Here is a 24,773-nt window from a genome sequence, read left to right as displayed (position 1 = left end):
CTTCACCTTTAGTGTTGCATGCTGATCCCATAGTGCTTATTAAACAACAAGGAGCAGTAGCAGTCAGCCACTTGCTGCAAGAAAGACACCATAAGCAGCATAGTTTATGGAATCCAAAGCGTCTTTCATGCAAATACAGATCTATTCGTGCCCCCGTCACCTTCGTTGACGTCGCTCAAAGCCTATTTCAATTGGCATGACAAACTTGGTGTGTGATGATTGGCTCATAATGCCGCAATTTTGTAAGCCACCATCTGCAAGCCTTCCTCCTTATTGGAGACAGAAATGCAGTAGTAAGTTTCAGTAGCAAGACGGCTTTCTTCATTTTGAGCCAAGAGAGTATCGATCTGTTCCGCATGGGAGGGTGCGCAAACCTCGAAAGGATCTAAGCCAATACATCTGCAGAATTCACCGAGACGCCGAGAGAATGTCCGATCTGTGCAGTCGATTACAACAGCAACGAGAAGGAATCTTTTGGGTGGATGAAAGCTTGGAATCTTTCCACTTGGAGGCGACAACTATAGGGGCAAACAAATTCTTATGTAATGGTCGCAGTCTGCTCAATTAAAGATAATGTATCCATCGTCTCCTTAGTTATTCTAAGGTGCTGACGCGGACAAGACTAAGCCTGTCCAAACGAACAGGTCGGTTTCACTTTCCGCAGACGAAATCTCTCACGGGAGAATCCTCACCCCCTGCCTCTTTTTCTAATAAGATTCCACCCTCACAGTTTCTAGTGCCTTGAGAATATTCTCTGCCTCATCAATTATTTCCCTTTTTTCCTTTTTCTTTTTTCCTGATATTAAGAGAATCTCTTGAATCACCACTTGATTTATAATAACTTAACATTACCCTAACAAAATTATATATATATACTCTCGGAAGTGTTGCAAGTTGCAAGAGATGAAACGTCTACATCTTGGTCGTCTAGTTGCGATTTGAATTGAAGTGATCTGTCGACATCTTATTATTTGTACCTAACAGTTGGTCAAACCAAACCGGTTGTCCTGAAAAATATGATCACAAAGTACGACTGTAGGTTTAGTTATATCATATGTTGACCGAACAAACGAACTTATATTAGGCATTTTCGTCGTTTTTACTCATGTTTTCATCGATCTTTATTGTTTTTCTTTCGCTGGTGAGTCAATTCTGTCCGAGTCTCGGCCACCGGCTCGTCGTAAACCCGTGTCGACCGGGGGACATTCGATGCGACCCACTTGGGTTCGGTCCGATTGAGCCGACGGCCCAGCAGTGGGGCCCACCATTCTACGCACCTTCATTAGTATTACGTGGGGGCCCGTCTCTTCCCGCTTCGGACCACCTCCCTAAAGTTTGGGGTTGGTTGGGGGGTGGGGGGGGATTTCGTGCCGGGGAGCTCCGGTTGACCGGACGAAAGGCTACGTGGACCGAAGCACGAGGGCCGCATTATCTTCCACGTGGCGTGATGAAGGGGGAGGAGCAGCAACAACATGTGCGCCGTGTAAACCATCCCAACCCTTCTCCCTCGCCTGCTCAGTGTTTATCCGAACCCTATCCTCTCCACTTCCCCCCACCTTTATATATATATATATATATATATAAATAATATTTTTAAGATTAAAAATTCGATTTTTTTGGTTAATGGCTCTATATATCGGTCGCTCACTCCCCACCCCCAAACATTCCGCGAGCCGAAACAATTTAGCTGTTCTCCCGCGGACCATTCTGCCCTTCCCGCAGCCCCTTATTTCCCCGTTTGAAGCCCTCCGTCGGATACCAGACAGATCCCCTTCTCCCCCGCTCGCCCGCGGTTGCTCTCGCCCGAGACCCTAGCCGTAGTCTCGCTTCGAGGTCGCTCGTGATTGATGTCGACGGGACGGCCGTCTTGAATCGGGTCGGGGGGAGGTGCAGGGGATGGACGGCGTAGCGGTGGAGCCGATCGAGGAGGTCGGGGAGAGCTCGTCGCCTCCGAGGGCGGTCGGAGGGCCGGGGGTGTACGACATCAAGAACGAAATCTACGAGAGGCTCGTGGCGAGCGGGAACGAGGAGGTGCTGTCGAATCCCCACTTCAAGGAGCAGTTCGATGCCCACTTCAGCCGGTTGCCGGCCAGGTGATCTTCGTCGTTTCGTTGATCATAAGTGGGTTTCTGGTTTTGTTTGGGTTCTTGGTGCGGATTTGGCTTCTGCCTTCTGCTCTGCTTTGCGTAACTGAGTTATCCTTATTCTGAGCATATTTTTTAAAAGAGGGATGCTGTTTCATCGACAAGCATCAAGTCATTTATGTGTTTTCCTCTGTTGATTTTACATTTTTCAGTAGGAAGAAATCAGAATTATGGTATTCTTAATAACTAAATTCAAAGAAGTTCTGATTGGAGAATTATCCGGTTTTAGCGATATTCCGAGTCTGTTTGTGTTTGTCACCTTAGTAAGAACTTTCTTCCGGAGTTGATGTTATTGCTATGACGTAAATCATGAATGCTGTGACATAACAAACGATTTCCTTTTTATTTTCCTAAACCAAGATATATGCGTTTTATAAAATTTTATTGCGTAACCTTGGTATCAAAATTTTATAAAAGAAGAATTCTTCTTAATTGTTGATAGACTGCAATTGATTTTGTGCTTCTATGCAGTTATAAATTGGATTTGAATGTTGATAGAGCAGAAGATGTTTTGATACATCAGAAAGTTCTAACAGAAGCCAAGGACCCAGACAAGCGGCCAGTTTTCCATGTCCGTTTTATAAAGGTATTCTCTTGCTGGACCCTATTTGCTTCTTTTTGGCATGAAATGCAATTTTATCTACTTGTGGCAAAAATTTTGATTAGAAAGGGTGTCATGTTATAGTTTTTTATATTTGACCTATGTATTTTATGCATCTATAATGGGCTATTTAGCTTTGGTTATGCTTTATCTATACTTTAAACCAATATAAATTTTCAGTTCCTTTGGTTTAAGGAAAGAAAATGTATGAAGATTATAGTAGCTGATCGCATACATCTCTATCAAATGTTGGAGTTTATTGCCAGGAAACAAGATTGATATTGGGACGGTTCTATATCTCCCTTTTCCTCGGGTTTTATTATGATGCACTGATGCTAGATATTGTGCCCTTAAGTTGTTTTTAAGTGCAGGTGGATGAGATATAAATTATTTGGAAAATATATTAATTGCTCTTGTAAGGCCTGTTCTTACTCATGTGCCTTCTAGGCATCATCCCTAATGGAGTCTTATTGAGGATAGAGACTTGAGTCTATTTAATGATTGCCTAGAATATCTCAGAGGAACGTTTTTGCTTTTCTTCTTGCTTGATGCAGCATTAAATGTGATAATAGCTTTTTGTTTGAATGGATTTCTCTAGAGGAAAAGGAGGATGGGAGAATTGTTTCATAAATGTGAATACAAGTCTGAGCTATGCTCATGGTTATGAAATGAGATAAAAATCTATGTAGGTATGATTGATTATTCTCTGTTTCATATACTTGAGTTTATATAGATAGCATCAGGAAAGTAAATCCTAAACGTTCCTCATTGACCTTCTTAACCTTTAATATTGAACTAGTAAATGAAATGTTAGTTCCAACTGACACCAGTAAGTCACACTGTCGTTGTTAGGGATTGCTTATTGATATATTATCTCTAGCTTATTCTCTCAGCAGAGGATATCTTTGATCAAATGATAGCGGATAAAGAAAGGATACATAAGATAGATGGAGAAAGTCATACTATAGATCCTTGCATTCTGTCTCTGCTCAGTTACCCATCTTGTTTATGTAATCTCTTGAATGACTCCTTTTCTTATGCACGGTAGGATTATTTAGTCAAGAGATAAAGGTTCCTGACCCAAGACCTAAACTAGTCACTTTTCTTTCCCATCTCCTACTACTAGTTGATGTAACCATACAAATTGGAGTCCCATTATAGATCAAGAAGAGTAGAATACAACATATGAGGCATATTCTCTCTAAAACCTTATATTAAAAGTATTAAAAGTTGCACAAAAGTATCAGAAAACATAACTCTTGATTTGGAAAAGTTATGCCTCATCCAGCCTAAAAATTGAACATATGTCTTATCTCAATTGCATTATGATGCTTCTACAGCAGATATTTTGTCCCCATTGGTTTAATTGTGCAAGTGTTCTAGTAACTGTTGGGGCTCTCAGATCCTGTTATGTAGATTAACTCCCTTGTTTCTAGGTTGATGTTGATGTAATTCAATCAGTTCCTTTGCTGGTGGTCTTTCTTTAAATTGATTTGCACTGGACTGTGCAGTATGGTCTTTCTTCAGGCTTGAAAGGTTAGTAACAAAATGGTCCGCAAATAAGAAGTGTATCTTGTTCCCTGTTGTCTCCTTGACTGATGGGAATTGTACAGCAACTTCTTTATGATAATTTTGAAATTGCAACTAAATATTCTTTCTTGATGGACTTCTCTGATGGATCCTAATGACTAATATTTTGTGTTGAATCCTTGGCTTCAATGCGTATTCACCTTTATTGATGTTTTCAAATATGCAAAATAATTCACTAAATATAGCCGTCCCTAAATTGATGCAATTCCATAGTTTGAACCATTGACAACTTTTTTGCATTTTTGGGGTTTTATGGACCTTCTCTAAACTATTTGTTTTGTCTTATTGATGAGCTTAACAAATGATATGGCACTCTTCTGTTCCTTTTACTATTCAAGAGTTCTATTGATGTAATCTGCTATTGGTATTGCATGAGACATTTTGCATCCACCAACGATCATAGGCATCTTTTGATTGTAAGGTAACTCTTTTATGTTGCCTTTAGATCTTGGGGACACTTTAATAAGTGGTTGTTAATATTTTGGATCACATTATAATTTTTTTTGTAAGGATTTTAATTTGGAATAATACCGTTTGTATTGGGCGGCACATATCGGTTCACCAGCAGACCGGTACACAGACCACCCGCTATCGGGCGGTACTGTCGATTGGGGTTGTTTCCGCTCTTTTACTGTCCTAAATTAGTCGTCATCGCCCGCTACCCGATGGTATTAATTGAGGGAGAAGAAAGAAGAGGGAGAAAGAAGAGGAGAACCTGGAGATTGGCGTCGCTCTCCCTCCTCGTCTGAGGCGACGAGGCATCGACGTCGTCAGCTAAGAATCCTCGGCGTCGCGGGGAGAAGAAACTGAGCATCGAGGTGGCGTTTCTTCTCCACACACAGGCAGAAGAAACAGTTTCTTCTCCCCACTTTCTTTTCCGCACGAGTAGAAAAGAGGCGACATCGCGGGCTCACTGAAAATCATTTTTTTTACTTGTATATATATAGTGAGGCGACGAGGCGGTCGCCCTTATATATATATATATGTATGTATATGTACATATATATATATGTATGTATATGTACATATATATATATGTATGTATATGTACATATACATAACGAGGCGATGCCGCCTCGGTTTTCTGCCCGCGTGGGGACTTCTCCCCACGTTCCAAAAAGGGTGACGAGTTAATCACCCTTTTTTTCCTTATATATATATATATATATATACCGAGCGGTATACAGTACCGTACCATACCGAGCAAATCTCGAAACTTTGGTATGGTATAAAATTAAAATCCTTGCTTTTTTGTGTTTCTACCAAGGTGTTTTGGGTATTAGCTGAGTATTTTATATGGATTGTCAAGTTCCTTTTCTAACTATCTTTAGTGTTAGGCCATCAGCCTCTCTATCCTTCTTGCCCTGAACAATGTTAATCAAAATTTGGTGTTATTTTCTTTGAAGTCACATAAATGCAGTATCCAGGTTTCTGACTTTATTATTTTAGGTGGAAAATGTAGTATAGGCTTATGAATTTAGGCTGCATCTTTTGCTTGTCTTCCCTCTTTAGTTCCAACAATCTGTCTTTTAAATTCTGAGTGAACTTGCTACTTCTCTGAATTACTATGTTCTTTTATTTTCTTTGTTAGAGGTCCTGTATATGTTTATTTGGCTTATCTATGCATTTATAGATTTTCCTCTTTACATACATATTTTGTTAGAAATGGGGATTGTGGAATTAACTTTGAATCTTGCTCAAAGCTAGAGGAACAAAATTTGGATGTGACAAAGAACAATGAGGACACTGAAGACGAATCTGATTTTGGAGATGCTCTTTCTGCAAGGTGTTTACCTACTCTTAGTACCCAAGAATTATTTCCAATTTAATGATATTAGTACTGCATGGTTATGAGTATCCATCTCAAGCATTAATTGATGTGAATCATATTGAATATCCATTTGAACAAATGTAAAATTATTTATTTGTAATAGCTGTCTGTATTATAAATATGAGACTTATAATCTAAAGGTGATACACACGATGATGGACCTATAAAAGACTTTCCTTTTAGTGATCCTATTTTGAAATCTAGCATAACCTGATTAAATATTATGTGACTAACTAATTTCTTATCTGGAACTCTGCTTTGATTCTGTTTTGCACGTTTTACTAGTTTCACCCATCCTCAGTTGTTCAAGATTTTCCTAAATTTATGTCATGTGCTATATTTCTATTGATTATCATCTATATTTTTACAGGTGACATTGAGTTTTCTAGTTAATCTTGCATAAAGAGATAGCACCGCCAAGTGTCATATCGCTCAATTCTATGTGCAAATTAAATAGAGCAAGAAGAATAAACTGGTTTATCTTTAGTTCCGACTACTGATTTATAGTTTCTGTTTCCATTTAGATGGTTCTCATGTTGTGTCACAAGTGAGTTCTATTTATTTCAGCTGCGTGTTAGTTGCATAACAAAATTGGATTTTCCTTTTATGTGATATAAAATCAGGATGAACTTAAACCCTTTTATATGTCAGTGAGAGACATTCGTATCATATTACCATAGCTTATAGGAGCCATGGTTCATGGGTGTCGGACCCATGCAGGCGCTTGGCCAAGTCAGCACTCGGTATATCGAGACATGCCATGGTTCCGAGAAGAGGAGGAGGAGAAGGCATGTGGGCTGGCGGCGGTAGCAGGGCAGTGGTAGGTGTCACTAGATGTGAGGAAGGCTAGGTGCTGCAGCAATGGGAGAGGGGAAAAAAGGAGAGCAGGAGGGGCGGGTGGTGGTGGTGTTAACCTCAAATCAGAAAAGTAAAAAAAATAAGGAAGAGTACCGGATCACCCAGAAAGGATTGGTCCATGTGCTTATTCAATTTCAAACCGGTAAATACTGCCCAACACAGATAGGTCCAAGCGATATTTAGAATGTTGATAGGAACTATGTCAATTATGTCTTGCAATCTTCTGGAATTTAATTGGGGTCACAACATAAATTTGAGAAAGCATATTAGTTGGTACTACACCGGGTGACTGGCAATTTGCAGTTGTTCTCTTGTTACATCTTGGATTCTTTTAAATTTTCTTATATTAAAAGCTGTATCTTGCCCATCCAAATTGCAGGCATGATGTTACGTATGCTGTGATTCATGAAATTATCTTTTCTACTACTGACAAACCAAAGCTCCTAAGCCAGGTACTTGTGCTGCTTATATATAATTTTTGTCCATTGGCCCTTGATTGCATATTTTGTTTTAGTTCATATTATAAGCTTGAAGCTCACTTTTAGATTGGAAAAAAAGATACTTGCTTGGCGAACTATTTTATGTCACTAATAGTGATTCATTTCTTTAGGAATTCCTGAACTGACACTTTTCTTTATAAAATTTGTTTGACAGCTGATGGTGTGCTTATTCTTCTCTTTGATTCATAATTTTGTTGTGGTGCATTCATAGTATATTGTCATTTTACAACTTATGTTGGTAGGAGTTGGAACAGTGGTCAGGTTTTTCCGCTTCTATCATGGGTTTGAACTTTGAACTATGAATATGCAAGTGATCAAGTGTATGTACATTTTGTCCTCCTTAGGCTCTGCAATGGCGGGATATGATGCAATGGTTTGCATCTCTATGTACATTTGGTCCTCTTCAGGTTCTGCAACAGCAGGATCTGATGCATCCATTTGCATTTGTCAAGTTCTACTAGCTTTACCTTCCAAATCATGTATTTTAATATGCTAGTTGGAAACAGAACACAATTGTCTAGCATGAATATTCTGTGAGTATATAGGTTCTTTATAACAATGACTTCTATCAAAAAAGCTTACTCTTAATGTCCGTATTTTATCATATACTTACCCAATGAGACATGAAGATGCACTTAACCTTTTTGGAAACTTTCTGTAGATAATTAGTTTGAACTCTCTACACATCCTCCGTACCAAGTGGTATTAGAATCTGAACACTAAAGAGTATGCTGTGTTGGGCAGAGTTAGGAAGTGAGCTGGGATAAACAAAGATTCTTTCTCATTCCCTAATTAATAGTAAAAGTGTAGTAATTGAGTTTTCTTTAGATACCTGTTGAATATCAATACTGACCTTGGGTTGGACTAGTACTATAATTATACCAGTCCATTCCAAGTCTAGGTATGGATCACAATACTGATAGGCATAGATCTTTTTTGTAAATTTATATGCATAGAATAGTCTAGCCAGTGTCCATATTGAACCACTTATTTCCTTGCCTTTGATACTCCTTCATTTCCTCTTTGCTATTTCTATGACCTGTTATAAATAGAAGCAACTAAAAATGTAGAATTCTTTCACCTCCAAATCGTTACAAATTTCTCACTTAATTTGTCATCAGACCTTTTAACCTTAACATTTTCTTTGAGATGTTTATTTGCTACCTTTCTATGCTTTACTTTCTAAATTAATAATATTGAAATGGGTTCTTCAAAAGCTTCAGATTTTTCCTTTGCTCAATATGCTGCCTATAAGTAAATTGTTTTAGTTACTGTATATTGCAATACTACTACTTGTACTTGAAAGTCCAAATTTCTAGTTTAACTGTGTGTAGTTCAGGATGGACAAGTTATGTACGTAGTGATTGACATTACATGAGCAAATAAAAGGAATTGGAACAAATAAAATAAAAGTAATTTTTATATACACTAAATGACTAAAAGCATATACGTATATATTATATGCTAAATTCACTTATATGTATAAATATGATAATTAAAACTAGGTTTTCAAAGTAAATTTGTTTTGAACCAAAGTTTATGTAATTGGACCTATGATTTGCATCTCTCCTTTTTCTTCTCTTTTGCCAATGGCATGTCGGGCTGGTGCCAATTCACTTGAGGATTTTGATGAAATGTCTAGTGTGTTATGGAATGGTCAATATGCATTGATCCAAGGTTATCCATTAATATCCCTTATTTTATTATTCTAAGCATGAATTGTTGTTTCCAATATTTTTATTGTAATGACATTGTACTATTCCCCTCTAGCACTGATACAAAATTTCTACCCAAGATTTAATTCCTTGGTTTTTGGGGCATGTAAGTACATTTGCTTACTATTATGTCCAATTGTCAAAACAATGGATCATTTCCTCTGACATCTTTTCCTATCCTTTTATACTTTGAGGAGCATTTATGTATCTAGCCCAGTATGTATCTAGGTGATAACTTAGCCAAATATGTATCTGGCTAATGCCTAGGGCGTGCGGCTAGTACAGACTGTTGTTTGTCAGGCCGACTGTATACTGGCACATGGACCACCAGTTTTTGCCTAGTTGAAGTGTTCCGGGCTTATGGTCCAATATGATTAACTTACCAGGCATGTCGTTCTGTTTTACTAGTTAAAACCAAGGTACTGGTTGGTAAGCATACTATCCGATACCCCATAATTCATTTAATGTTTTATAGCTTCTAACAGCTCAGTTTTTTTTCCTTCCTTCTCTCTCTCTTTCTCTCTCCCCCTCCCTTTTCTGTCTTTCATGCAGTGCTCTCTGCCTCTTCCTCCTTCCTGCTGTCACTGCATTCTCCATCCTGCTGCATCGCTGTTGCTGCCTCTTCTTCCTCACAAGACTCGCAGCTTCCTCAACTACCTCTTTCACCTTCTCCTTTTCCACCACCTCCTCCTCTACCTTCTCTTTCTTTTGGTCCCCTATTGGAGCGATAACTACTGGACTGTACTGAGTGGTACAGCTGGTATTTGAATTTTCAGTAAAACGAATGGTTTTTCATGTTGGTTCGTGCATGGAGGTACACGCTCTACTTAGTTATGAGCTTTAGCCCCTCTTATGTTGATCTTACTATTTTGTGATGCTGGTTAATGGCCAATTGGTCATATCAAAGCTGCAGATATCAAATTATATCTGTGCTTCTTCCTCTCTTTCTCAAATTTCACTGGATGGTTTATGCTTCTGTTGCACAGCACGTGGTATAAAGGACATGTTTCACATGGATTTCAGAAATAGTATTTTCATATTAGTTATTTCTCGTGTATGAGTGGTTTTCTCTATTTTTGTTTACATTATAACCATTCATATTCGTATTTGGTGCTGAAGATCAGTGATTTAAAAAGCGCTAGGCGCCAAAAGGCGTCAAGGTCCAAAAACGCCCGAGGCGCTAGGCGCTCGCCCGAGCGAAGCGAGGCTCTAAAATATAAAAATATATAATATAATTAATAAATATAATTATTTAAAATTTTAAATAAAAATATGCTATTAAATTAAGAAAATCTAAGATACAAAATCACAATGTCACATTAACAAAAAGTTTCAAAATTCAAAACATTAAAATTTTACATCAAAGTCATTCATCATAATCAATATTATCGTCATTTTCACACAAATCATCTTTATTGAATTCGTCTTCTTCCTCTTGTTCTTCGATTTCTTCCTCTTCATCAAGATATGTTTCATTCTCTATGTCTTCAACAATAGCAGGAGCCGAGCTTGATGCTTTTGCACTCATTTTTCTATTTGACATATGTCTTGTATATGTTTGTAATTCTCCAGCACCTGAAGCTCTTGCCACATCTCCCCACGTCAATCTATCATCTTCAAATACAAGCTCGTCTTCAGCATCTTGCAAGTTAGCACCCATTTCTCCTACTAACCACTCATTTGAATCATCAATATCTTGCAATGAGATTGAATCAAATCTATTTTTCAAATCATGACGAGTCTTCAAAGCTTGATTATACTTTATGTAAACAAGATCGTGCAATCGTTGATGTTCTAACCGATTTCTTCTCTTCGAGTGAATCTGTCATGTCATATAATTTAAAAATATATTAATACATATATCTAAATAAATTAATTAATTAAAATAAAAATATTTAGTAATACTTACATGCTCAAAGACACTCCAGTTTCGCTCACAACCCGAAGCACTACATGTCAAACTAAGTACTTTGACAGCAAATTTCTGTAAGTTCGGGGTGAAATTTCCAAATAGACTCCACCATTCAGTTGCAAAATTTATGTTATTATTAGCAATAACATAGTAACATAATATATATGAAATTAATTATATCAAATTATTAATACTTGGAGAGGTAGTTGTCCTGGATCGAACGACAATTGGAATTCCAAAAAGACCTTCAGCATTTTTATATAAAGATAATTTATGAATAATCTTATCTTGAACCTCAATGCTGGGAACTAATCTTGCAACACACTGATATAACCCACCCAAAACTTTTGCATCAAATCTAACAGATTTAATCTTATAAAAGAATTCAGGGTTCAAATAATATCCTGCTGCATGTAAGGGACGTTGAAGTTGACAATTCCATCTTTCGTCAATGATTGTAAAAATTTTCTCATATTTTTCTTCATTTTCATTAAAAGATCTTTTAATCGTCTCCTTTGCTCTATCCATAGCCTCATAAATATATCTCATTGCAGGCTTATTTTCATTATCCACCAACCGAAGGACTCGAACAAGAGGGCCCATTACCTTTAATATATAAACTACATGATTCCAAAAGGATGGCATTAAGATGATATCAGCAGCCCTCTTGCCTTTTGCTTCTTTTGCCCATTTGCTTGTCATCCATTTCTCAGAGGTAAACATATTTCTCAGAGTATGTTTTTGACGATGCACGCTCTGTAATGTCAAGAATGAAGTAGCAAATCGGGTAACACCATGTCTCACTAATTCTTTATTCCCTGAAAATTCTCTCATCATATTCAAAGCTCCAATGTGATTATAAAGAAATCCAACAACAAAAATTGCCCTTTCTAAGGTTTTCTTGATTTCTAAGATCTTTCCAATATCTTCCAACATTAAATCAATACAATGTGCTGCACATGGAGTCCAATACAAGTGTTGTCTTTTTTATTCAAGCAATTTACCTGAGACAAAGGATAACAAAAATGATAAGACTTAAGAGTTTAACACACTTAATTGAAGATAAAATAATTAACAAAATCAAAAGATGAATATTACCAGCTAAAACATAGTTGCTTCCATTGTCGGTTATGATTTGAACGATATTTTGTTCTCCAATTTCTTCCACGAAGTTGTCAAGTAAATTATATATCTTGTCTCCAGATTTTACAAAAGATGAAGCATCTATTGACTTCACAAACATAGTCCTTAAAGAACAATTAACCATAAAATTAATTATACTCCTGCGCCTCCTGTCAGTCCAAACATCTGACATAATAGAGCAACCATGTGTTGCCCATGATTCTTTATGACCCTTTAGTAAGTCATTTGTATAATTCAACTCTTTTTGCAGTAATGGAACTCGTATCTCATAATAACTTGGAGGTTTTAATCCTGCACCATATCTTCCAATAGCTTCAATCATATCCTTAAAACTGTCTAAACGAGTTGTACTAAGGGGAAGACCAGCCTGATAGAAGAAGCGAGCAATGTGCTGAATTGTTCTTCCTCTTATTTCTTTATCACAAGCATCACTTATATTTGTTTGTCTCAATTTTGAGCCTCCTGCTTGCCCTTGTTGTTTCTGGGATCCTTGAAGCATATATAGATCCATCGGTCCTTTTCTACCTTTCTTAGTACTCATAACTTCTTTTCCCTTTTTGTCGTATACTCTTTTTTCACTTGGGTTAATACTCGTAGAATAATCTTCTTCTTCATCTCTGATATGTTCAACATTGTCTTCTGGTAAATTCCCATAAGATTCATTCTTTTGTGTCTTCTTTTCATTCATATAATTCAGCAACTTTTCTTTTACCTCAGGTGGACATTTTTTGCAAGCTGCTGCATTCTTGAAATTTCCTACTAGATGTTGTTTTGCACGAAAAATACCACCTCTGGTAGTCTTATCGCAGAATATGCAAGTCACTGCATTAGGATCTTTCGGATCCTTCAAATAATTATACTTCTATGCAAGATCTTTTTTTGATACCATTGGAGACTCTATTGAGTTACTTTCTGCACTTGCCATTTATGTTGAAACCTAACAATAATTTCAAATAAATAAAAATTAATAACATTAAAATCAAAATAATATATTATTAATCTATTAACAGAAAATTAATCATTTCAAAATTTAAATAAACTTAATATTAAGAGTATACTGAGCTTGATGGAGAAACGAGGAAGCAGCGGCGACGAGCGGCGGCGGCAGCGGCGAGCGACGGCAGCAGCGGCGGCGAGCGGCGGCAACAACGGCGAGCGGCGGCAGCGGCAGCGGGAAAGGGAAAGGGAGCGGAAGGCGCGAGCAGCGGGAGGCCTCGAGGGAGGCGCGAGCAGCGGGAAGGCTCGCGGGAGGGCTCGCAGGAGGCGAGAGGGCTCGCGGGAGGCGCGAGCAACGACAGCGGGAGCAGCGGCAACGAGCGACGAGATCGCGATCGGGATCGAGAGCGGCAGCGACAGTAGGTTAGTGTTGGGTTAGGGTTAGGGTTAGGGTTGGGGTTATATCGGTTTAGTTGGTTCGATTGAACCAACTAACAACCGAACCAGGACCGAACCATACCTAAAATTCTGGTTCGGTCGCCTTGGTTTACCTAGGCGCTCGCCCGAAGCGCCCAGCGCCTGGGCTCGGGCGAGCGCCCAGGCGGCGCCTGTTTGAAGCGCGTCGCCTGGGACATTAGCGAGGCGCTCGGGCCTCGCCTCGCCTCGCCCGAGCGCCTAGGCGAGCGCCCGAGCGCCTTTTGCAATCACTGCTGAAGATTATTGCATTCTTTTTTCGATGAATTGCCAGATAACAAGCAGACTTGGTATATTTTCTTTTCCCTTTACTTATTTTGCTAATACTGTAGGTGATATAGTTTGTTTCATTATTTTGTGTCTTCATTCACCATCCAAACTATTCTGACTGCAATGTCATCTTTTAGCTGTCAACATTGTTATCTGATATCGGACTCAACATCCGGGAGGCTCATGTCTTTTCAACAATAGATGGCTATTCTTTGGACGTATTTGTTGTTGATGGGTGGTCTGAAGAGGTAAGCTTTCAGTGTGAAATCCATTTGTTGATTTCAAATTTATTTCTTATGCCTAGACATATAATTGTACAGAAAGAAATTATGAAACAATCACACTTTTCAAATTGACCTGAAGGGGAGCATACATTCGGACTAGATGCAGTCTCTTTTTCTTTGCGATAAGTAAACTAAACTGAAAGTGCTACACCATGGTAGAATGCTGGAAGCATCATTAGTATGTCTAATTAATGCAATTGTTGTACTGTTGTAACTTGATGAATTTGGGTATCTTTTTTGCCTTTTCTTATGAAAAGAAGACAAAGATATACTTTGTAATTTTCATCTTATTAGAAGCATTTAATTTAGTACTTTAAATTTTATGCCAGTCATGATGTGAAACTTCTTATGAGTTCTTTGGGCAGTTTAGTGGTTTTAGCTGATTATGCAAAAGTGTTAGTGATATCTGTTGAATTAGGTCAGTGTGATTGGTTTACTCTGTTGAAACTCAAGTTCTTTCTTCTTCTTATTTTAATATTTTTGATGATTTTCACAGCTGAAACTGTTGAAAATGAACCTTAGGTGAACTGAATAGATATTCCTCTCTATGAGGAAGACTTATGTTCTCTGTCTGTTGATCTTTGATGTTGGTGATCTAGTTGTATTAAACTTTGACTCAGATTGAGCTTATTTAATACTATCATTGATTTCATCTTTATCTCTCTCTCTCTCTTAGCTGCTGTGTTGTTTAAACTATGAAATCTTTATGTTTTATTGACATTGGACTGATGAACACATGATGCTCCCTGATTAACAGCCATCTCATGTTGACCCTTCTAGATAACCTAGGGACATCATGATTCTTATTTCTTTAATGCTATGCTAGGGTCTTGTTGCTAAGGGTTGCTGATTTTACAATACTGTGCTCAGGATACAGATGATTTGCACAAGGAGATTGAGGCAGCAATTATTAGAAATGAGGTGTAAAGATCTTTTTCCTTTTCCTTTGTACTGTTATTATCCATTTGCCTTCCATCAAAGAAGTAGACCATTTTGCTATGGATATGTGTTACTTTTATTTCTTTTAGAGTTGTATGAGGTGCTGGTACTTCGGTCTTTGTTCTTTATCCAACTAAACATGGGGAATTTTAGCTCAGATATCCAAGCTGTTAGGGGACCATTGTGATGTGTCGCCTTTTTTTGAATTTTGAAGTAGCTTACATCTTCTCTTTCGGAAAATCTACACAATATAGTTGCTCCAGATGTTGTGTCTTTAGAGGGATAAACTTTTGGTGGTTTAATAGAGAAGTACTTATATGCACTATACAAAGAAAAGGCTGTTGAGAGAAGTTCAATTTAATGTGATTATTCATAAAGCATCATCCATTTAAAGCTACAATGTGCTACAATATCACCAAATTGCATCGAACTGCTGGTAATCTCCAATGTCTAAGAAATGGAACAACTAGGACTCACACCGTCACGTACATTTCTTTAGAAGCCATCCTCTGGTTGGACCTAAACTGGTCACACATCATACACCTCACTGTACCAGCATCAAACTGGTTTGGCCAACGACCAGTATTCGTACTGGACTGAGATATATAACCTTGATGTTTATTACAGGATACTACAACAATAATGTCTCAACTATTACAAGATTATGATTGGATATATCTTCTTTTTAAAGTTTAGTTACTGAATGTTGAGGATGCTACTTTAGCTACTGAATTTTAATTTTACTAAATTTCTATTATTTTATTAAATGATATCAGAAGGTACAAGTTGGTTTGTGGCTTGTTTATTGGTGTCATCCCAGTCTGATAGATCCTTGAAATCGGTACTGGACCAATTTTTAAAAATCTTGCTTCAATGAACATAAATTTTAAATTTGTGGATCACCAAAACTCTTTCCTTTGCCTTTACTTCAGTGCTAACTTGTCATTTTTAGGAAATTTGTGCTACGTCCGTGTTTGTTCATGAGATATGCTAATAATCTTGGATGTTGGATAGCTATGCTTACGTTGTGGCTCCATCTTGGTTTGAGGTTAGGATATGATAATCTATTGTGAAATTAATGCAGAAACAGTTTCCATTGTGGTCTTTTGAATTTTACAGGGTTCCTGGTCGGGTTCATCTCATTCTTCAGCCACTGAGAGGATACTTGCTGTGCAACTAAAAGCTGATGACTGGGATATTGAGAGAAAATTGTTGAAAATGGGAGAGAAAATTGCATCTGGATCCTGTGGAGATCTGTAAGTCAAATAATACTACAATATCATTCACTTTACATGATGGACCAAGCTAATGTGCTCGTTATGATTTTAAAAAAAATTGTTACAGGTTCCGTGGCAGTTATTTGGGTCAGGATGTCGCGATTAAAGTTATTCGATCAGATCATCTAAATGAATCTCTACTACTAGAGTTCCATCAAGAAGTGTCAATTTTAAAGTAAATGATTACATCTTTGTCCATGGAAATTTTGTCATGTCCTCTATTATTCTGGTAATTTACTTGCTACTTGGAGGAGCAGCTTGTCATTGAATGCTCTGAAAGATGATAATTATATCACAACATTTTAATTGATTTTCTTGTTAGTAATTAGCTTGCATTGTGCTTTCTTGGTTTTTACAAGGTTCTTATGATAATTGTGGGTCCTTTCAGGAAAATCCAACATGAAAATGTTGTTCGTTTTATTGGTGCGTGCACAAAGCCCTCACAATTTTGCATAGTAACAGGTAATCTTTCTATTTGAAATCAGGTTTATATGTGACCAGCTCATCCATGGGAACTATACTAGCTAGTTCATAACTATATATGAAAGATGTTTTGCTATGTTGACTTTTTTTCCTGCTTTGTTAATTTTTAGAATCAGTGTCCATCATATAGACTATTGTATTCTATAACTTATATATGCTTCTTTTGATCTTTAAGAACTTCCATTTTTCATGGTTAGTAACCTGGTAAGTTGTGGTGGTTGCTTATTTTTAAACTCCGACAACTATCTTTCACTTTGTTACTCTTCTGTTTATGCTTTCAGGTTTGAGTTTTAGACATCTTGTCATCTTCCAATTTCACATGCAATGTCTTTGTAATAGGAATATAGGAAGGTAATAAAATATTCCAATAATGTGTAACGGATCAACTTGGTGACTGGTGTTTGTTCTGATTGTTGTCCAATGGGTGTTCACGTGTCTGATTGCATCAGTGACATCATAACAACACTGATGGCGTCAAGTATAAATAATTCACAATCTGTATCAATATTGGGATTGGCTAGAGACAGTATGACCAGGATTAGTTGGACTAGATCAGTGGGATCAAAATCCAACCAAGTAATAGCTTAATGATAAAATAATGTAGAAAACAATAAAATATAACAAAGAAAATAGGAGTTGAGAAAATTGTATGCCAAACATTGATGTTTATGGCACCAGATTAAAACATGTCTCTTACTCTATCCTGGTTGGTGTATGCACGTATCTGAGGTGCCACTACCTTCTGTCATCATCGTCTTACCTTCTATCTCTCTCTTGTTTATATCCATTAGTAAGCCTTTGAATTTGCTGTTTGGAACTTGTTGCGGGCCTTGTGGCAGCTGGTACTATGCTTGCTGTTAGTACAGTACAACATGCTGAGGAAGTGCAGAGGGTATCATCGCGAATGAGGAAGAGGCAAGAGGAGGAGAGGGGACCATCAACAGTTCACTTATTTTGTCGAAACTTAAAAGTTATCAACTCTAAACTATAGCTTTTAGGATGCCAATTTAGGTGTTTATATGATCCTGAAGCTGAGCATCCCTTGGTGCAGTACATGCTGGGTGGTACTCCCACTAACCAGAATGGGAATCCTTGGCTGATTGTTTGTTCCGTTTTTCACCTAATCTATGCATGAGAAGTCTAAAATCTAAAGTTCATTGTCTGCATGATGTAGGTAGGTTTGGCATGCCACAGATAGATTGTTGTTAATGAAGAAAGCAGACTAGCAGGGTGCAGTAACAGATAAGAGAGATCAGTTTGAAGGAAGCACATGTTCTAGAAATATGATGTTGATAAAGGTCTGAAAATAACTATCTTGATACAATGATGAGATTAGGATCGAAGTTGTGTGGTGATAAGGGTACCCTATTGCAGCTCGAGGGTTGTAGGTATTTGCATGTTATACTAAGCATCTTAGTGTTTCACAGAAACCATTATGTTAGGATTCTTATGCATAGCTGTCTTTTGAATTGTTATATAGTTGGTTAATTGTATAATGTATAAGGGCCTTAGGAATTAATTTGAGTAATTATGAGCTTTTTTTGTGGACTTTGATTCAATGTGGTTCTATTACATAAAAGCATAAAAGGATCCAAAAACATTATGAAGTTCCAGAAACATATTTGGGAGAAAGTTAAGATACAAAAACCAGGTGGTTCTATGGCATAAAAAAAAAGAGAATCCAAAAACATTTTAAATTCCAAAAAGAAACATTTATAATATGATAGTTAACAAAGCCAGCTTTAATTGATTTATTTTGATTATTCTAAATGGTGATCCTAATAACCTTACACTTCCCTCTTTGCCTCCTATTCTTCCGCCTTATCCTCCTCGGCCACCTCCACCGGTCCTCGTCTTCCTCTCTCCACCAATCCTCATCTTCCTCGCTCTGGTTGGGTGTAATCAACCTGTATCGAGTGTTTGTGCAGTGAATCCATGCGGGTATTATACCAATCCAGTAGTTGATTGGTATCAGCACCAGACTAAGACTTTAAACTTTATTTATTTTAAAAGTTTTCTTTTCCAAATAATGTGTATATGGTATACCAAATGAGTATTACTTATCTACAATACTTATACATACAACACACTGTTGCTTGCAATAATTAATCATCTTAACATTCATAAGGTCATTACTATTCAATGTGTATGTTTGCTCACTTCCTGGTCATGTCAAAAAGCTGTGTGTTGCAAGTCGATAGACTTAAGAATCTCCTATAGTTTCATTGGTTTATTTTATGTTGATATATCTGTTGATATGCTGTTTTTCAGATGTTCATTTTCATTCTCATGTTTCTTTCACTTTAGCAGCAGAACTACTTTCAGTGTTATACTTTTGTGCTGATTCTGGTCATGTTGATATATTGTGCTTATCCGGTGTGTATTGCATTTTTTATACAGAGTACATGCATGGAGGAAACCTGTATGACTATCTGCATAAGCATCATAACATCCTTGAGCTCACTATGCTGCTGAAATTTGCAATTGATATATGCAAGGGAATGGAATATTTACATCAGAACAACATTATTCATAGAGATCTGAAGACAGCCAACCTCCTCATGGATAGCAATCTTGTATGTCCCTTATATCAAGAGGCATAGCTGCTTTCCATACTATTTCTCATGAATACAATCTTTAATTACTTTCTAAAACACATTCAAAGTCACCACTTACATCTGAGTAAATTAACAAAAGAAAAAAAGGATTAGACTGTCATTCTCCACCCAAAAAACCAGTAGCCCTATTTGAAGTCAGTTGGAAATCCTACTGCCATCTCTATATACATGAGATATTTTATATTCTACAAAATGATTTAGCAAAGAGAAGGTGTCCTTAATTCATGGAACTTGACTTTGTCTGGACTGGGGTTTGATTCAGCTGATATTTATTTGTCTGGACATGAACTGAGACACCGACTGTCCCTCTTTGGGCTGTTCGGTTTGGTTTTATTTTTTTCTTCTTCTTTTTTGTTTAAGATGCTTAAGCCTTAGGGTTTGCGCCAATGCACGAGTCAAGAATATTCATGATTTGTGACTGTCCGCCATTTGTGACACCACCCAGAAATCGAGATCGAACCATATTTTGTAAATAGTGTAACATTTTGGTTCTCAGCTTTTGTTACAAGAATTTAAGTTGGTAATTGGTATATTGTTTTCTATAGTCTAAATTTTTATTTTTTCTGATATATATGTCTCTTTTAGTGTCAAGAACATTTTCACAAGCATGTGATGTTTCCTTTAGTTATCTTTTATGAATTAAGATTTCTTTCCACCAATTATTATTTAGGTTGTGAAAGTGGCAGACTTTGGTGTTGCTCGGATACAGAATCAAGCTGGAGTTATGACAGCAGAAACTGGGACATATAGATGGATGGCGCCTGAGGTATGTCTTTAATTGGGTCGTTTGCTGAAATTTAGATTATATAATGACAAGATTCCATTATTTGAAACGTATGCATTTAGAGAACAATTTCACAGAATTTTAAGAATCTAATTCTTCATATTTTATTTATCATTTCAACAAGCTTGAATGCCCATTAGTTATATGAATTTTTTTAACCATTGAGATCTGGTTAAGGCAAAATTTCTAGTTAAGCTATGAACAATCAAATCTTCTTTGATTATTTCTTATTTTTTTAGATTTTCTCTCTTCTTGTCCCACCAGTTTTAATGTATGTCTCATTTGACCAAGGGATCAATAGGTTTTCTTTAAACATATCCATTACATCTTAATAATTATTTCCATACATCAGAGCTACACTTAATTATTTACAAATAGTAACATTCCTTATTCTATCTTTTCTTGAAATATTCTATACACCTCCACATCCTTATATTGACTACACTTCCTCGTGAGATCTCCATGCTAGTGATCAGCTCTGCAGAGCTGGTTGTCTCCTTTTCTCACATTACATTTCAATATCTAAGGCATGGCTTATTTATTTCTCTTATAAAACATTTTGCTTCCTTGTGAGACCTCATGCTAGTGGTAAGCTATGCAGAGCTGGTTGCCTCCCTTTCTCAGTCAGATGGCCCAGTTGTTCCCTTAGGTTAAAGTTCAAGTTGTCCTTGAAAAAATATGTCCAAATTTATTTAATGGAATTTTAGGGTTAAATATTTAAGTTTGATTTGTCATATTGTTGATTGCAGAACCTCCTTTGTGACTCGAAGTGACCTGCCCTAATGTGATGCCACTACCATCTCGTGTTAGGCCATTGACCTATGGTTAGAGGGTCAACCAGATCTTGGGAACCAAAGGGGATAAGATGGTTGTGATATAATTCATGCAAAACTATAGATGCTTTACTCCAATTTAATCACTTTGCTTTTACTCGTAGAATAATAGATTCACTTTTAATCTTTCTGTTCTATTGAATACCAGATCTAAAATACCGTCACCAGATAATATATAAATGTCCAATTGCACTCTGTATACATTAGCCTGTAAGTATAAATGGTGTCTAAGTGCATGAGTTAGTGCCTTCTGGACCATGAACAGGCTGTAGGCCCCAAAAACTATCAGGAAGAATGAGGATGGAATATAGAGAAACAATTCCATATGAATCTAAAATTTGATATGCGAGTAACATGCTCTTATGTACAAGCATATATCAGGTGTCGTAGAAACTATCTTGAAACTTAACATGACTGTGCACAATCTTTTAAAGATGATATGTTGGGCACTAAGTTTGGTGTCCTTCAAATCTCATAAGTCAATAAACTTTGTTTTAGATGGTGCATACAAGGACAAATGCATGTAATTATGTGGACACTGATGCATGGTTTTAGATCTCGATATTGCATCCGTACCAGTCCTGGCAGACTGATGTGTCCCAGATGTACCAGCATACTGACATGATATGCCAGCATACCAGATGGTGCAAACAAAAGAGAGGGAGTGAAGAGGGGGACAAGGAGAAGGAAAGAAGGAGAATGGAAAGTAGTACGAAAATGAGGAGAAAAAGGAGAGAAGGAAAAGGAGAAGAAAGGAGGCTGAGGAGTGGGGATGCCTTGGATGTCAACAGCAGGCTGAGGATATTTAAAAAAAAAAAGGGTTATGGCCCAGATTGGGCACATCACCCGATCTTGGTGCCAGTTCTTGGTCGATGTGGTACGTACATACCTTTTTTTTGAACTATGCATGGAAGATTAGTTAAAAATAAAAATGCAAAAGTATTTGTAATACAATACTTAAAAAGAGAAACTGGAGTGTGACACCCCATTGAGTTCCACATTGAAAGTGGATAAAGACTAGATTGTCTTATAAGATGGGTGGACCTATTGTTACCTGCAAGTGTATCAGTTATCCCATCTCAGATTGATTCGTGACATGGAGGCTGTATATCCTTGTTGTACTATAGAAGTAATAGAGATACTAAACTACAGTTGCCAGTGAGACAGATCTGAAATTTTAAATATATTCCCCTTTTCAGGTTGGAAATTGCTGTAGGATATATCAGCATTTTCTTCTATAATGTAGATATTACTTATCTTTTTTTTTCTGTGTTGTATTAAATTGAAGTTATGGTCCATATCTTTTTATGGTTCAAACATATTTATGTCTTTCTCTAGGTTATAAATCATCTACCATATGATCAGAAGGCAGATGTGTTTAGTTTTGCAATTGTACTTTGGGAGCTCACAACATCGAAGGTTAACAAAGCTTTCCCAGTTCAACTTGTTTATATGAGATTGACTGCGAATGGTCATACCATCTAATATGGCATTGTTATAATGTGTTGATACACAGATCCCATATGAGACCATGACACCTCTGCAAGCTGCCCTAGGAGTGAGACAGGTCTGTATTTTGATAAATGGAACAAAAGTCACCTTTTCTATTCATGTGATTTATATAGCGATCTCAAAGTATTGAAATTGTGGCATTCTTATTGGATTCTTGAATCAAACAACAAGAATCATGTCAAATAATGCGTCCCAATATTGGATTTGTTTTATATGAAATTTATCATGTATAGCTTTTAATATTATTAGTAATGACTTACGACATCAGAAATGACCCTTTTTTTGTCTTGGAGAAAGTATGTGGTCACTGAAATGCCATTATAATTAAACATGGTTTGAGGGAGATAGACCACCAGTAGGCCAGGACCCAGTTGGTTAAAGCCTTGTAGACTTATGTTTGTATTCTTATGGAATCGGAACATAATTCTTATATGACATTAAAGCAATTGTCTTCTATCCATTTATCACTTCTTGTTCTTCTTGCCAAATGAGATGCTCATGGTAAGTGCCTAAAACCAATTTGTATGTCCATAAACAACAAAATTGGTTTTTCATTCCTTCTTTTTGATAGTCTGCTTTTGAGTCAAATGTGTTACTGTACTACATGTTCGGAACCAATTAGCGTGTCCGTATTCATGAAAACCACAATTAGTTTTTCTTTCATGTGTACTATCTCTTTGAAGTATCTTTTTTCAAATGTACAGTTCCTTTCCAGTCATTTATGCTTCTCTCTGTAAAGAGCTGGTTCACACATGCAGACAAAAAAAAGTCGGAAGCCAGATTAAGGCAAGAAGATGTTAGAATATTATAGACCAACCATCATTGGATGCTTAAAAACTAAAGTATGATGTTCCGTGTCCACACAAAAATGTACACTAAATATCGGTGCTAACATGGCTAATCAGTGGCACTCATAATCCATATGACACCCATATTCCACTTTACTCCATTTTGCTAGTTGATGGTGCCACAAGGATATAACGTAATGCCAGCACACTTATGCATTGTTGTAGAACCCAGAAGAAAAACCCTTCAAATGTTTTCATTAGTTATTCTTTTTCCTTCTTTCTGTCATATTTCTGTAATTATTTCTATACACTGTTTGTTTTACATGGTCTGGAAATTTTATCATCAAAAGCTTTTACCAGAAGACGTAACTGTGCTATCGATTATGGATGTCATTAATTTAGAAGCTTATATCATGTTTACTTCCAATATTAGGGGCTTCGTCCTGTACTGCCCGAATACATGCATCCTAGATTGTTGGACTTGATGCAGAGATGTTGGGAGGCAGCTCCTGCAGAACGGCCCCCATTCTCAGATATTAGAGTCGAACTTGAGGAACTTCTCCAATTGATTCAGGTGCATCGATATTGAAAATATATGCAAAAAAGGCTCAATAACATTTATAGATAATGGAAAATGCTTTGTTTAATTTGTAAGCATTAGATTACGATTTGCTATACATGTGGACAAGTTAGATAACTCTGATCCTACTGCAAAAGCAGGAAGCTAGAGCAACCAATCATCAAGAAAATAATGCCTCAAAAGAATATGAGAAACAAGTCTTCCTCCAGAATTGAAAGTGCTCTGACAACAAATAATTGGTCCATAGCCACAGAAAACGATCCGATAGAATGAAGCAGTAGTAATTTCTCTTCGAATATGTTGCCTTTTTTGTGCTGTTTCACATGTTTGTATTTCACCGGGATGAAATCTGGGAGAACTGATCTGTCTTATTAGAGCCCCTGGTCTCAGATACTCCAGTTAACAGCATCAGCGATTGTGGATATATCTGACGGAATTTATGTGTGGAGCAACGAGGACTAAAGCTATGTACTTCTGGTAGAGGGAGGATTGTAAATGCTGATTCGGCTAATCGATTTATGTAGTGGAAGGATGCCTGTCCTTTTGTTTCCACACCATGTGTATATTTTATGGGGGTTCTTTTATGGAACTGATCCCTTGGTAATTTATGAATCTCCAATTGCTATGATTAATGCGTTCGATACACAGTGCGGTATGCGTCTTACTAAAAACTGCTGCATTGACACTGACAGGCTTCACAC

The 24,773-nt window shown here is 37.1% G+C and overlaps 1 protein-coding gene across 2 annotated transcripts; it reads left to right on the top strand.

The window, feature by feature from the left end:
* The first annotated feature begins 1,658 nt into the window (after positions 1-1,658).
* LOC135615403 (serine/threonine-protein kinase STY46-like) lies at positions 1,659-24,700 on the top strand. Of its 2 annotated transcripts, XM_065113846.1 has the most exons (15): positions 1,660-2,093; positions 2,616-2,730; positions 6,039-6,121; positions 7,404-7,476; positions 14,112-14,222; positions 15,129-15,179; positions 16,317-16,453; positions 16,542-16,649; positions 16,863-16,936; positions 19,358-19,533; positions 20,246-20,341; positions 22,531-22,611; positions 22,709-22,759; positions 23,926-24,066; positions 24,213-24,700. In XM_065113846.1, exons 1-15 carry the CDS (start codon positions 1,897-1,899, stop codon positions 24,285-24,287), a joined length of 1,569 nt encoding a protein of 522 aa, XP_064969918.1. In that variant the 5' UTR covers positions 1,660-1,896; the 3' UTR covers positions 24,288-24,700. The 2 variants fall into 2 exon arrangements, with proteins under 2 accessions (XP_064969920.1, XP_064969918.1); XM_065113848.1 differs by lacking the exon at positions 15,129-15,179 and having other exon boundaries at positions 1,659-2,093.
* The last annotated feature ends 73 nt before the right edge of the window (positions 24,701-24,773 follow it).

This window comes from Musa acuminata, chromosome BXJ2-6 (genome assembly GCF_036884655.1).
Source record: "Musa acuminata AAA Group cultivar baxijiao chromosome BXJ2-6, Cavendish_Baxijiao_AAA, whole genome shotgun sequence".
Classification (NCBI taxonomy): domain Eukaryota; kingdom Viridiplantae; phylum Streptophyta; class Magnoliopsida; order Zingiberales; family Musaceae; genus Musa; species Musa acuminata.
This window is presented reverse-complemented; position numbering and strand designations above follow the sequence as displayed.

Coding starts and splice junctions, on each gene's coding strand:
- LOC135615403 (XM_065113846.1), top strand. CDS start 1,897: ATGGACGGCGTAGCGGTGGAGCCGATCGAGGAGGTCGGGGAGAGCTCG. Junction 7,477..14,111: donor AACCAAAGCTCCTAAGCCAG/GTACTTGTGCTG, acceptor GTCATCTTTTAG/CTGTCAACATTGTTATCTGA. Junction 14,223..15,128: donor TTGATGGGTGGTCTGAAGAG/GTAAGCTTTCAG, acceptor TACTGTGCTCAG/GATACAGATGATTTGCACAA.